The sequence below is a fragment of the Myodes glareolus genome, chromosome 25, assembly GCF_982192425.1.
Source record: "Myodes glareolus chromosome 25, mMyoGla1.1, whole genome shotgun sequence".
Lineage (NCBI taxonomy): Eukaryota > Metazoa > Chordata > Mammalia > Rodentia > Cricetidae > Myodes > Myodes glareolus.
In genome coordinates, this window is record NC_142050.1 from 4,026,406 (window position 1) to 4,041,485 (window position 15,080).

The 15,080-nt window shown below is 39.7% G+C and overlaps 1 protein-coding gene across 9 annotated transcripts in view; it reads left to right on the forward strand.

Annotated features, from left to right (window-relative positions):
• Positions 1–15,080, forward strand: part of Ppp1r9a (protein phosphatase 1 regulatory subunit 9A) — a 294,415-nt gene that overhangs the window by 239,256 nt on the left and 40,079 nt on the right. For all 9 annotated transcript variants that reach the window (XM_048436978.3, XM_085684002.2, XM_048436982.3 and 6 more), the window contains 4 exons: positions 704–757; positions 3,515–3,744; positions 5,017–5,113; positions 5,204–5,375. In XM_048436978.3, the coding sequence (XP_048292935.3) occupies positions 704–757; positions 3,515–3,744; positions 5,017–5,113; positions 5,204–5,375 (553 nt within the window). The remainder of the gene's footprint in view (positions 1–703; positions 758–3,514; positions 3,745–5,016; positions 5,114–5,203; positions 5,376–15,080) is intronic.

A 15,080-nucleotide genomic window follows, 5' to 3' on the forward strand; every position in this document is an offset into this window, starting at 1 on the left:
TAAAGAAATGAATGACGCATGAAAGACCCCTTCTTACAAAGAAAACCGCGTGGGGGGAGGGGAAGCAACGCAAACAAATAGCAAAGGCGACTATTATGTTGTAGAAAATGCCCTTTCAGGTTGGAGTCTTCATACAGGTAGATATTTTGGAGGGCATAAATCTGAGTCTGTACCTTTCCTGCTATTGAAAAGAAGGAGGAGGAAAAACAAACCCGGAGATTTCTCACAGCCACTGCGTAACCCCCTTCCTCTGCAGCAGAGCCACTCTGCGGAATGTGAGAGAGACTCACAGAACCACAGCGCCACCTTTCCTCAAGATGTGGAACTGCATCTTCACACTGTGCCAGGCCTGTTGACTGGCTCAAGCCTTTCACTGGGCCAGCTTCAGCAAGAAATAGCTCCGGAAAGCTCAGATCGTAAAGGAAGAGCCACAGAGTTCAAGAAATGGGTTTTCTTTTCTTTGGCCTGTGAACAATTAAACTGGTAACTTAATCGGATATTAGGGACTACGAGCCATAAACCCTGTGTTTAATTAGTGTGCACCTAGTGAGTCATTTTACACGCTAGACATTGTAATTTACAGCCTGCTGCACTGCAGCAGGTTCCTAGTCTTTCATTGTGTCAAACGGTATTCTTCTCGCTGCTGAGTCTTTAAAAATATAGAAACACTCTTAGTTGAGATTTTTTTCTTTTCAATTTTCAGTTGCAAATCAAACATGCAGTTACAGAAGCAGAGATTCAAAAATTGAAGACCAAGGTAAGCACCGCTCCGTGGTGTTTGAATTTTGCTCTTTGAGTTCTAGATACTCCGAGGACAAACGGGTGTGCTCCTGTGCACTGAGAGCGCACTCACATGAGAGTTCTGTTTCCACCATTGAGTACACAGACAGAAAGAACTTCTGGGAGAGCAAGCACACTGCACACACCCCAGCGAAAGCCACACAGAACTTCATATCTTAAATAGATTCACATTTATGCATATTCTCTCTGAAATTTCTTCAAAAATAATATTTTTAATGGCTCAAGCATCTGAAATATGTACTAATTTTAAGTACAATCTGGTATATAAAATATCATTTATATCATTTACCTTATAATAAATAGATTTATTTATTTTTAGCTAATATATAGAAGAAATGTATTGTTTTAATGTGGCACATTAATTGATTTTTACAAAAAAACTTCCCATGTCTAAGAATTAAATATTATAAACTCACTTTATGACACTGTGTAATTGATTTAGATCCAGGAATGACTGGAAATCTTGAGACATACTTAGCTTGCATTATTTAAATTTGTTAAAGAGAAAAAAAGTATTAATCAAAAGACTATATTTTTAATCTATATGAAATAAGACATCAAGAAAACTGTAAAATTCTTGTACAAGATACAGTTCTAGCGATTGTATTTAGCTCTAACAAATGTATATTTTCAGAGATTTAAAAATATTTTTCAGTTTCTTTCAAACTATTCTGTAATGCTTCCATGACCTCTTTAAAATTAAGATAAAAATTAATCCCTGTGACTATTGATCTGTTTTCTCATTCACAGGAAACACTTGCTTTGGATTCCCGTGTGTTTTAGAGGGTGATGAATTATCTGGGCTCTATGCTTAAATGGGATTGTTGACTAATACGCTCTCAGACTCTTTAGTCAAAGCATCTTTATACCTCCTTCATGGTACCAGCTTCGCACTGTGTCCTTAAGTCCTGAGTTAGCAGTGACTGGGCACATAAACAGCTGCCATGAATGCGGTAAACACCTAGTCCTTCTGGCCCAGAGCTGCTTCCTGGTGTTGGAAAGGAGGAGGCCTTGTGCTTACAAATGCTTTCAGAGACAGACGTAGGCATTTGACTATGAAGATTTAATTTAGAAAAGACTGCAAATTACTATTTTATATTTTTCTTCCTAGATTGGTATATGATATTCACACTTGAAAATATGTAATTGTAATTCTTATCCATGTTAAATAGATTGCCTCATTTCAAAGTACTTTTTACTTTGTAACCTCTTGTCCAAATGTATTTAGTAAAAAGTTTTCAAAAAACTATACCCATGATATATAAATACATAAATATATACATATATATGTGTATATATATATATCGTGTGAATGTGTATTTCAAATGTTCAATGCTATATAATGTCAGAATGTCTTTATTTTGAATACTCATAAGTTTAAAGAAGACACAGAAGATAGACAGAGCAGCAACTCTAAGGGCAGGTGGCTGTTGTCAGTGCCTTGTAAGCCTCATCTGAACATGCATCAATATCAAAGCCAGCCGCGTTTCATCTTTCCTGCTCTCGAATTCAGCCTAGAGACCTAGAGAAAACTGCACTCCGTCTTCCTAAGAGTATCTAGAGACAATAACACACAGAGCTATCTTCCAATCTATTGCAGAGATTTAGATTAATCAGACAGCCATTTATATCCTTATTTATCCTTGTCTTTTATGCTTGGTGTAAATTAAGGTCTATAAAGACCTAGACATTTTTAGCATTCCCTGTAATATATTGAGAGGCCCACTGTGTTTGTGTCAACTGAAATCAGGAACCTAATAGCATCATCTACAGATTGAAAACAGGAGGAGCAGCTGAAGCTTACCGGGTGATCGTGAGCCCAGGGAGAGCTGCAGGGAGGCTGGGCTGTGCGAGCCCAGGGCACTGGGTAGACGCTAACCCAGACTCTTAGAAACTTGGACCACTTGTCCAAGTTTTAAGGCAAATACCAAATGTAAGCTGAATGACTAAGTCCCATTTTAACCATTAGTGCAGTGGTTCTCAACCCATGGGTCACAGGGTGACCAATTCACAGGGTCTTCTAAGACCATCAGAAAATGCAAATATTCACATTACAATTCATGAAGCAAAATTATTGTTATGAAATTACAACAAAAATAAATTTTTGGTTAGCAAAGTCCCACAACCTGAGGAGCTATATTAAAGGTTGCAATGTTAGGGAGGTTGAAAACCACTGTTCTACTGCATTGTAGGCTTCTCCTCCTCTCTTGCCCCACCCCACTCCCTTTTTAGTTAATTTTCAACTTATTGCCCACCATTTTATTTAACATGCTCTCAAAGGGAATGAGTTGACATATATTGAACCGAATCAGTGATATGCTAGACATCTTTTCCTGCTTTCAGTACTTCAAACTACATGGTATCAAAGAAAGTTCATGGGACTTGGAATCAAGTTTTTGTTTCATGATTTATCAGATGGATAACCCTGAGCAAGTCATTTTTTCCCATTTTATGCTTTATAGATATGGAAAGAATTGTTAATCTTCTCGTCCCACGCTGTTTTGATGACTGAGTGTACAGAACAATAGACTTATGTTTACCACAAGCTTTAGTAGTGCGGACTGAAGAAGGACGCTTAAAAGAAATGGCACACTTGCTCAGAATGGAGAAAGAGATGGTTACTTGTTTAGGGGTAAACTCGCAAATGAGAATGGAGCGATAGTTGCTGCAGACATACCTAAATTGTTTTTGCCTTGACATTTGTTTTCTCCAGCTGCAAGCAGCAGAAAATGAGAAAGTAAGGTGGGAACTAGAGAAGAACCAACTTCAACAGAATATTGAAGAGAATAAAGAGAGGATGCTGAAGCTGGAGACCTACTGGATCGAGGCACAGACCCTGTGTCACACTGTGAATGAGCATCTCAAAGAGACTCAAAGCCAGTATCAGGCCTTGGAAAAGAAATACAACAAAGCAAAGAAGTTGATCAAGGATTTTCAACAAAAGTAAGCATTCCCTACGGATCCAAATAGCAGTTAGAACCCATGCCTGTCTGAAGAGGACACATCCCCAATGCTTGATACTGTTTGAGGTGTGCGAAGGAGAGCAACTTTTTCTCATGAAAATATATTTTGTGTGTTTTCATCTGACTCCTTCTTAGTTTTTGATAGTAACTATTAAAACATTTACACTTATTGGATTTTTTTTGGAAGCATTTCTTTTTTTAAAAACCAGCAGTGTAACTGGAGTTGTACAGGATGCTTGGTGGACAGTTGGACACACTCCATGCAGAGGAGCAGATGGGGTCTGGATGAGGCTGCTTCTGTCTGTCCTCAGAATCAGTGACCGTAGACCCTGCCTCTATAGACATGTAAACACTGACTTGCAGGACATCCCACCCTGCCTCTGCATTTCTCGTCCTCTGTCCGTGGAGCCCAGGTTACAGCATTGAGGCAGGCCGTCACCAGACCCTCAAATGAAATTTCAGCAGCTCCTTTCTGAGCTGCAGTTGTTTTCCTCCCATATCTTGGGTCATGACTTAATCTTAGAAAGCATGCACGAAGAGATTTTCATGAGTTATTTCTGACTCACTAGGCCCACACCAGCCCTTTCCCGGTTTTCTGTGGCAAGCCTTAGCAGCTAAGTGTGTGTGCCACAGTCATCACATGGCTTTCCTGTCTTAGAAATAATATTTCAATAGTTGAAACAGAGAACTATAACGAGCTGTTTCAAAGAGGATAGCAGTACTGTTAGTGGAAACTCAGCACATTATTGTTTTAACTTTTTGCCAACAACACTGTATCTATAAGAAATGACCAGATTTGCATATTCCATGAGAAGCTCTAAGAATGGAGGGGTACCCTCTTTTCCAAGATTACCCGTGGAGGTGTGAATGCGTTGTGTCCCAGTGCCCACGATTTTCTCACTCGAACAACCTCCTTTCAGCTCTTACCATTCACTTCCATCTGTTGCCTTGTGTCTTGGAAATAGAGACTCACTTCTACTGACAGGAAATTATCACCGCTAAATTCCCCACGGAGTCATTAGTGCAGTCACTCCTGTCCACACGAGTGTACATGCTCCTTACCAGGACTCTCTCCAGGTGGACAGTGTACCGAGAAAATCAGACTACTTCCTGTACTTGTGATTAGATCATTAAAGGTGTCTTTTGTTGCTATAAACTTTCCTACGAACTCTATTTGAGTTTCATTTATTTAAATAGCTCTTTCTCACTTACTAAAGTTATCTACAATTGAACCTATTATTTTCTTCTTTAGAGAGCTTGACTTCATCAAGAGACAAGAAGTAGAAAGAAAGAAGCTGGAAGAGGTGGAAAAGGCTCACCTGGTGGAAGTGCAAGGCCTGCAAGTCCGGGTGAGTGTTTCTCACAGCCACTGCGTGGGGAGGCAGCTCTGCCAGAGACATGCTGGGCATTCAGTTTGTGAATGGCTTTTTGTTTTCTAGATTAGAGACCTCGAGGCCGAAGTGTTCAGACTGCTAAAGCAGAGTGGGACCCAGGTGAACAACAACAACAACATCTTTGAGAGGAGAGCGTCTCCGGGTGAGGGCTCCAAAGCAGACACTATGGAGAATGTGGAAGTCAGGCAAATGTCCTGCCAGGATGGCTTGAGTCAAGGTTGGTCTCTCCTTACCATTGTGCTGACAGACTTGAGGTTTTTTTCTGGCTTGGAGAACCCAAAGCTCAAGCCACTTTCTAAGGCTTATCAGGATAAGACCTTGTCCTTTTTAGCTCATATCAAACATAACCACTTCAGCGGAAATGACAGTTCCAACTAAAGCAAACCCAAGTGTCAGGAATAAATACCCTTCGTAAACGGCATTGGAAATAATCGTCCATTTCTTCTGGTCCCCACTCGTAGAATAGTATCTTGCCCATGCATCAGTGGGCTGGCAACCTGATCTAAGATTCCCTCTCTCCTCAGTTCTCTTCTTTATGTGGGGTCCTACTTGTACTTGGTCCATCTTGCCCAAAACCAAATAAGAAGAGAACATAGCATCAGACACATCCACAATCCTCATGTCACTTATACGTTCCACACATTCACATTTTGTATGTAGAGTTTATGTATATATCCATATGAATGTTTCATTTAAACAGTGCATTCGTACATTAAAAATGTAAGAGATTGTGTCCACATAAATGTGAAGACTGGGGGACTTGGTTTCTTTGTCTTTCATGAATTTATAGTGAGTGCTACACAAGAGCAGTGTTACCGCGCCCTGGCAGGTCGCTAGCCTGGCTCGCAGCAGACTCTGTAGGAGCTGTTCCATTTTTTTGGTGATCTTTCTTTCCTATTAAAATATTTCCAGGGCTGGGAAGAGAGCTCAGCTGGTAAAGTGTTCACCACTTTACCACAAATGTAACAACCTGAACTCAGATCCACAGCATTCACATAAAAAGCCGTGTGCAGTGTGTACACCTGTTATCCCAGTACTAGGACAAGGAGCAAGAGATAAGAATTCATGACTGGGGCTTGTCGTCAGCTAGCCTAGCTGAATCAAAACTCCAGGTTCACTGAAAGACCTCTTCTAAAATAAAATAAGGTTAGTAATAAAGTAAAATAATGTAAAATAAAATAATGTTTCTTGAGGAATGATGGCTGAGCTCAACATACACGTGTCCACACTGAGACAAACACTCATTGGCATGTCTACACATACGCATAAACATGCACATGCATATACCACAAACAGACACAGATGTTTCCAGAGAGATGTTTCTGATAAGCAACTATTTATATTGTAGCATTAACTTCAGAAGTATTTTCTTAATCATTAAAAGTACAAAGAACTGAAAAATGTTTATTTTAATGAAGTCGGTGTTTAAAGATTTGAATGCACTCCCTTGGTTTATGTCTTTCTGCTGGGCTGTCCCTAAGTAAGGAATCGTTTATAAGTACTGCCTCAAGGCAGTTGCCAGGGAGGAGCCTTGAGGGTAAGCCATCCCATCCAGGGCTGTGTCTCTGAGGTCCCACCTGCTCTGGATTGACCTTATTGTGTGAAATATAAAAGTGGTGGCAACTCTTTCCTCTCCAGCCTGCCGCCGTCGCGTGGCACCATGTGGCTATACTGCAAAGGAAGTCATGCTATCGGCAAATGCGGCTACAGTGTTTATCCCTGGAAAGGCGTACAACTGAAGTAAAAAGAGAAGGCGCAGAAACCAAGCCAGTATAGGTTTTTAACCTTTATGGGTGTTTAAAGTTTAATTGTAGTTTACTATAAATACAGGGTCTTGCTGTGGTATACTCAGGATATGACCAGTAACCAGTAGACTTTCCCGTTACTCATTTCTTTCAGTTTAGAAGTCGGTATCTTGTCAGACATATAATTAATGGCATTTATTAAATTATATGACTACAGAAGATCAGCAGATGTGCTATTAACATGCTGATTTGGATCAAAACCTTACATTTCTTCTGAACTCTTTTTCTATTCTGCACCCTCCATTTTGCTACGTAATTACCAGTTTCCCTAGCAACACTGTCGGTTCACAGTGAGATGTGGTGACTGCTCGTTCTTCCTGAAAGCGACCCTGCTTGTGTCGAGGTGGAATCGTCACTGCAGACTTTAGCAACAGACACATCAAGCCATGTTCTTCCAGTTTTGCAGTCAAAGACAGCCAATGGCAGATCTTGAATTTCAATCACTTGAGCACATAGACTTAAGTGGCTTGGCTAGGAGCTAGAGGGAATGTTCTGGAAAGTACTTTTCTAAATTGATTTTTGCTTCTGTTGCTACGGAACACCAAAACTTAGAGATTTAGGGAGGAAGGTTGCAGACCAAACACAGTCCATTCAGTACTGGAAGACCTTTCTGAATTCCTGTAACACAAAGTACAATGCTAGCGGCCACCATCTTGGTGTCTGCCCATTAGGTGCCGGGTTATATGCAGTCTGTTAGGACTGTCCAGTTCTCATCTGCTTCCCAGGTCTGGAGGGTTAAAAGGTATTTTGGGCTTGAGGCAGCTCTTGAAGTAGGTCCATGATAAACTGTTTCAGAACAAAATAATGAAAGGGAGGGAAGACAAGGCGGCAGGAGAGGGCTGGAAGCACCCATTCCTCCCACTGACCCATGTCCTAGGACGGAGCTTCCTGCAAGCTCTGAGTAGTTAGTCAACACTCAGTATTGGAATTCCAGGCATTTCTGAGGAATGAAACTAATTTTCAAACTTTACGAAGATTCACCACACTTAAATTATCTTTTAACACTATTTGAATGTATCCTGGTCAGAAATGAAACAAGGCAGGTATTTTATTAAAATTTTGGTACAAGGCCAGGCGTGTGGTGCAGTGCTTTAATCCCGGCACCCAGAGAGCAGGACTGAGGCCAGCAGACCTTTTGAGTTCCATGCTAGTGTAGTCTACATAGCAAGTTCCAGGCCAGCCAGAGCAGAGAGAAGAAAATTCATTCTTTAATATATTCTAATTCTTTATTCTCCCCATAATTATAGAAAACAATTAAATAATTTTTCATCAATAGTTAACAGATCTCAAATCACATCTGTTTTACACTGTGTAGTTGTCAAATATTGCATTCCATTTGTAAAAACGGTGATTTTTTTTTCCATACTATCTTTGCTCAGTACCTCATTAACACTGGTCTGCATGAGTTCTCTACCCTGCTTCCTCAACTCTGGGATGGCGGTGACATCAGGGGCTGAGCTACCATGTTACCTTATCATTAGAATATAAGGTTTAACTTACTTCTGATACTTTTCCTTGAAAAGCCCCTGAAATTCAAAATGTTTATCCTGAGCCTCCACATAGTTCACGATTCTTATGATGATGCTGTTTTAGCTTCAAATATTTAGAATTTGTTTTTTTAGAGAGAGGTAATGCATGTTCCATAGAGTACTGAAAGAAAGCCAGGGGTGGATAAGAGGGAGTTACCTATTCAGGCAAATGATTGTTGCCATAATGAAAGGAATAAGGAAAAGTGCAATCTTACTGAAAGTCATGTGAACACCGAGTCTCTGTTTAAGATGCAGAGACTTATAAGGGGAAAGGTAGTTTACTGCATAGAAAGAATGGCAAATATGTAACAAAAATATCTTGTGGATGAATGGAATTGAAAATGGGAAAGAGATAGATAGATGTAGAATTTAAGTCACCATATACACATCTGAAGAGAAAAAAGGAATTCAGATAACAGTTGCTTAAAATCAGAATGACTTTTTCCTCTCTAATTGATGTTTCTAATACAAATGGGGTCATTTGAACTGCCACAAGGTAGTCTTGGGATAAAGACTAAAAAAAAGTCCTGGCTCCTAGCATCGTAAATGCCGCCACCAGTTGTGAACAGAACTGAGGTGCCCATAGGGATGTGAGTAATCCAGAGGTCGCCGTAGAAGGTGGGCATTGCTACCAGACACTTCTCACATTTACCTCCTCCGCGGCACACTCGTGTATAGAACACACTGAATCTCATCTGTGACAAAGTGTAAATTCAAGGGTTCCGTAAAGTACTTCACCATTCATGTTCAGGAGATGGCTTTGTTGCTAAAGTGCCTGCTGCCCAAATGTGAGAGCCTGGCCTTGAATCCTTTGCACCTCTGTGAAAATCTGGGCATATTAACAAATCTGTAGCCCCAGAACCTGGGGGCAGGCAGAGACAAAAAGATCCCTGGAGATGATTAGCCATTTAAGCCAATGGGTAAGCTAGGGGTCGGTGAGAGACTCTGTCTCAAACAACGAGGCGGAAGGCTGTCAAGAAAGACACTCAACACTGACCTTCACAGCCACACCCACATCTACACCCATACCCACAGCCACACCCACAACCATACCCACAGCCACACCCACATCTACACCCACATCCACAGTCACATCCACAGCCACATCCACAGCCACACACCAGTGCACCCACATCCACACCCACACCCACACCCACATCCACAGCCACACACCAGTGCACCCACATCCACACCCACACCCACACCCACACCCACACCCACACCCACACACCAGTGCACCCACATCCACACATCCACACATCCACACCCACAGTACTTGTTCCTCTAGTTGCTTACTGCATTTAAGTACCAACTCTTCCATCTGTTGAGTATAAAGAAGTTCTCTAATGTTCCTTATCTTATAAAAGCAGAAAAGACTATGAAAGAATAAATGCGTGGTGCTGATAGAAGAATTGCGTGAATCATCTTAGTTAAGTCCTTGGTGCAGGGCCTAAGTCCAGCCAGAGCTTAGTGCTGGCTACTGCCTTGGTGGTGTTGACAGCAAACTTGTCACAGAGCATTCTAGCTGTCCTTTATAGAAATTTCTATGCAGCTCTGAGGCTGAAACAATGAAACATGGCAAAGACCTGATCAAAAGAAGTCCCAACATGGTGTATCCTATATATTCTATACATTGTGTGTATTCCATCTATCCAGCTCCAGCAATGACAATGCTACAGGTAAAAGACTGTAAACAATCACTCAAATAATCATATCATCTTCCTAAAAACACAGCAAAACCCGTCCCATCCTGGGCTCTAAATGAGCCTGGGAGCTTCCAGTAGAGCTGGCAGGGAGAGGGTTGACTTAGCTGACTCGCAGCAACTGTGCTAAATTTGCTTTCATTTAAAAAAAAAAATGTTTTTGCTCCTTTTAGTATTTTTTGTAGTTGTTCATTGCTTTTGTTTTGTTTTGAGACAGGATCTCTCTGTGTCATCTAGACTGGCCTCAAACGTGTGACCCTCTGTCTTGATGGCCAAGTCCTAGGACCTCAAGTGTGCGTTTTAGTGTTTTTCCTCTGTCAGAACCTCTGTCTTCTGGGAATCCCAAATGTCACTTGCACTTTCTGTCTTGGAGTCCTATCTCCTGTCTGAAACATATTTGACCACAAATGTCAAACCAAGCACCAAGTAGATAAGGGTTATATGAAATTTTGTAGTCAGCACTGCTCTTAGATTGGGTCTGGAATCAGGGGAAACTCCCTGTTTAAGAAAGCTATAGAGTTTATATTGAATGTATATGATAATAAGTTAAGATTTCTTAATAATGACACAATGCACTACCTGATGAGTTGTCCCCTTTTTTAACCTGTTATAATATTTAGATAGATATCCAGAAATATGATTGCTGCTTTCAAAAGCAGGTGGTTTAAAATTCTAAATATTTCCAATAAGTAAATAAAATAAAATTATCCAATAAAAAATACAGTGGTAAAATTCTGAAGTGGAAGCCAGAAGATATCAGGATACTAACTTTAAAATGTTGAGAGAAAATAAACTGTGCTTTGTTGCAGAATATTCCTTTACACTGTGTGAATATGTGTCATTGTGATTGGTTTAATAAGGAGCTAAATGGCCATCCAAGGTAAGAAGAGATATAGGTGGACAGAGAGATCTCTGGGAAGAAGAAAGGCAGAGTCACCAGCCAGACTTAGAGGGAACAAGACACGCATGAGGAATGGTACGAATCACGAGCCATGAGCCAGCAGGTAGAATAGAAATGGGTTAAGTTGTTATAAAAGTTAGTTAGAAAAAAGCCTAAGCTATAGGCTGAGTTTTCATAATTAACAAGAAGTCTCCATGTTGTTTTGCCACCTGGTGGCCCAAAACAAACCTGTCTACAGTTCACCTACTGACTTTAGCATCAGTGCCTTTCAGAATGATGAAGAGGTTTGTCATCTGCAGCCCCAGCCCTCAGGAAACTAAAGCTGCAGGACCACAAGTTTGAGGCCAGCCTTCTACACAGGAAGAACTGTCTCAAATGAAAACATGAATAAAATACAAAATAAGGAAAAATTATATCTCAGGCAAGCAAAATGTAGATATTTTTGTACCAATGACCCTTCAGTTTTTTTTTCTAGAAGATCCTCTACAAAAGGAAAACAGCAGACCCAGGAATGATCTCAAGGCTCAGACCTTGAAAATCCAGCTGATCTAAAAACTTTCAATGTCCAACATTAAATACTAGCAAACCAAATCCAGAAATATAACTTAAAATATGATGTATCATGACCATAGTAAGACTGTGCAAAGAACACAAAAGTTGGTTTAACATTAAGAAAGATAAGAGCTCATATTTCACATATTAACTAAAAGAAAATTTAATGTAGCTATTTCAGTGAATGAAGATGGACAGTTAATAATATCTATCTATAATAAGTTTTATCTAGTTAGAACTATGAAGGAGCTTCCTTAACTTGATATGAGAGTAACAAAAGTCTTCATCAAACCTCCTGTGCATAACAAATGCTGAAATCAGGAATTCTCTACAAAATTAAAAATACATTCAGTGTTGCTTTATTAAAAGCACCTTTCCCCTTTCTCTCCATTGTTGACATAGCATTTCTAGCAAGTAATACCAGAGGAAGCCAGTGAAGTAAACAAGAAGATAGAAGAAAGGAGCAGAGTTCTAATGCATTGTGTTTTAAAAGTTATTGCTTGAGAATTTTATGAAAGAATATAATTTGTTTTGATTAAATCAACCTCCTCCCCTCCAAACCCTACCCAGGTGGTTGTTATTATTATTTTAACTTGTACTGTTTGGGGTGTTTTGTTTGTTTGTTTGTTTGTTTGTTTTAATCAAATACATAAAAACTCAGAAGTCAGTGGATTATTAAAATTTAACAGGGAATGTACTAAATTAAATATTTTAAAGCAATTTCTCTTAAAGTACATGAGAAACTATCTCAAAACAGAAAGCAAAAAGCAAGCAAGCAAAAGGAAAAGAAGATTTTTTTCAAGCAAAATAACTTGTCTTTGTTAGGGTTTATATTGTTGTCACAAAAACACCATGACCACAGCAACTCTTATAAGGAGACATTTAATTGGGGTGGCTCACTTTCAGTGCAGAGGTGCAGTCTGTTGTCATCGTGATGGAGGCACAGCAGAGAGTAGGCAGACGTGCTGGGAAGGAGAGCACCACATCTGGCAGGTAACAGGAAGAAGAGGGAAGCTTGAGGGAAAGAGACCTCAGAGGCCACTCCCACAATAAGACACTTCCTCCAGCAAGGCCACGCCTCCTAATGGTGCCATTCCCTTTCAAACAACCCCATAACTAGAAACTAAAACGGAGAAAAGACACACACACACTCAGACTTAACATGAGTTTAAGATTTAGTGAGAGAGAAGGATCCTATTATTAGCAAACACTTCAAGCAATAAGGAGGTTTCTAAGATCACTGGACTCCTGAGTAATGTTTTTTCATTTCCCCATCCCTTTTCTCTTGGTCCTTATTTGATTAGCTCTTCAGATACTTGGGTCTTTGAGGCCAGTCAAATCTTCACTGTAACATCTATTTTATACCCTGGTAGAGTTTGAGAGTGTATTAAGCATTCACTTTCAGCACAGGAGGCCAGAATTGTAAACTAAAGTTAAAGATATAATTAAAAATGAAATTCATTAAGTGGGAAGTCATTAAAATGAACACTTGTTCTTCTTTATGAAGACTGTCTCATAAAGTATCCAGCATGATAACTAAGCCAATAAGGGTGCTTGCTACCACCTGACAAGGTGAGTTTGGTTCCTAGGATACACATGGTAGAAAGAGAGGACCAACTCCTACAAGTTTTCCTCTGGCTTCCACAGTAACCCTGGCACGTGCAAAGTGTCCCCACACACAAATAAATAAGTTAATAAATAAATCTAATAAGCATTTTGAAAGAATGTCTCCTATAAGAATATCAGATGTATGGCAATGAAATAGTTGTTCTTTGTTGTCTCATTGTTTAGCACAGAAGTGGGCCAGGACTAATCCTGGAGTAGAATCAAACTTTCTTTAGTCATGTATAAATAAATTCAATAATCTGGTAAGTTTTTATAATTGTCGTTTATCTTGATTTATTTTTAATCTTCTTCACTGCTCAACAAATAGTTTGACTACAATGCTATTGATTCTCACTAATTAGAGAGTGAACATTCCTGGTAAGTCACTATGGAAATTTTTAATGAACAAGCCAAATAAATGAGAAATCAATATTTATTGACTTTTTCTGGCAAACAATTAAAGTAAAAAGTAGCCCGCTTCCTCAAAAACACAAGCAAACGAAATTGCCTAGTGAGGCTGGTGGAAGTTTTCAACCTGTCTACAGGTGAGCCATGACAGGCTGCAGAGACACCAAAGGGAAATGTGAAGTTGTGAATGGGGCTGTTTTTGGTTCACATTTCTCACTTTGTCTTCATAAATTCATGGAAGTCTCCAGACCCCTCTCCAAACCTCTCAGCTTCATCAAGATGGACATTGGTATGAGGGCATACAAAAGCTGGCTTATTAGAATGAAAAGTTAGAATGTACTTTTAGTAATTTTCTGCTCATTTTAGAAAAAAAGTATAATTCATAATATTTTGCTTTGAATTTCCAATTTTGTTTGACTTTGATAGAACTATAAGATTTATTATGATCTTCTAAAAATAAAAATCATTTTAACCTAAATATGGTTAATGTCCTTTCTGAGGGAACTTTACAGGGAAGGTATATTCCAAATATTTCTTCTGTTTAGACATGTGATCTAATGGGTATTGAACTGTGACATTATAGTGGGGATCTGAGACTAGGAAGATACTGTGGGATCTGAGGATGAACCATCTGCTGCCCTTGGTTCTGCTCAACTGCAAGGTTGGAGGGAGTCCTAAATAACAGCCATGGGCTCTCCTCAGATACATAACGACTGAAACACAACCGCTGTCTCTAGTTATGACCAGCAAGTTCCCCTCTAGGTATGGTACAGAAAAACACCCCAACTGTATTGTATTGGTTCAGTAATACAATATCAAGGCCCTGTTCAGTAGGATACTAACCACAAGTTATGGCTGAGTTCTTCTTGAAGATAGTTGTCAAATTTTTGCATAATTAGTACAGTAAGTACTAATTTGCCCAATATCTATGGAAAATAATTATAAAAACATTGGGATGTTTCTGTAATTGCACACTGAAAATTTAGCTGCTTATGAGTTTGTTTTTTGTTGTTGTTGTCTTGATGTTGTTTGTTTTATTATGTTTTAATGATCTTAAGTGGCTTTTAAACACCAGAAAAGAAAACAAAACCCTCACCAAAAAAAAAAAAAAAAATTCTGTGTATTTTCTTTCCTTGTTCTTTCTTTTTTCCCTCCCTCCCTCTCTCCCTCCCTCCCTCCCTCCTTCCCTCCCTTCCTTCTTTTTTCCTTCCTTCCTTCTTTTTTCCTTCCTTCCTTCCTTCCTTCCTTCCTTCCTTCTTTCCTTCCTTCCTTCCTACCTTTGCTTTTCTTTCTTTTTTTGGCTTTTCAAAACAAGGTTTCTCTGTGTAGCTCTAGCTGTCCTGGAACTCTCACAGTAGACCAGGTTTGCCTCCCAAGTGCCAGGATTAAGGGCAGGCACCACCACTTGCCTGGCTGTAA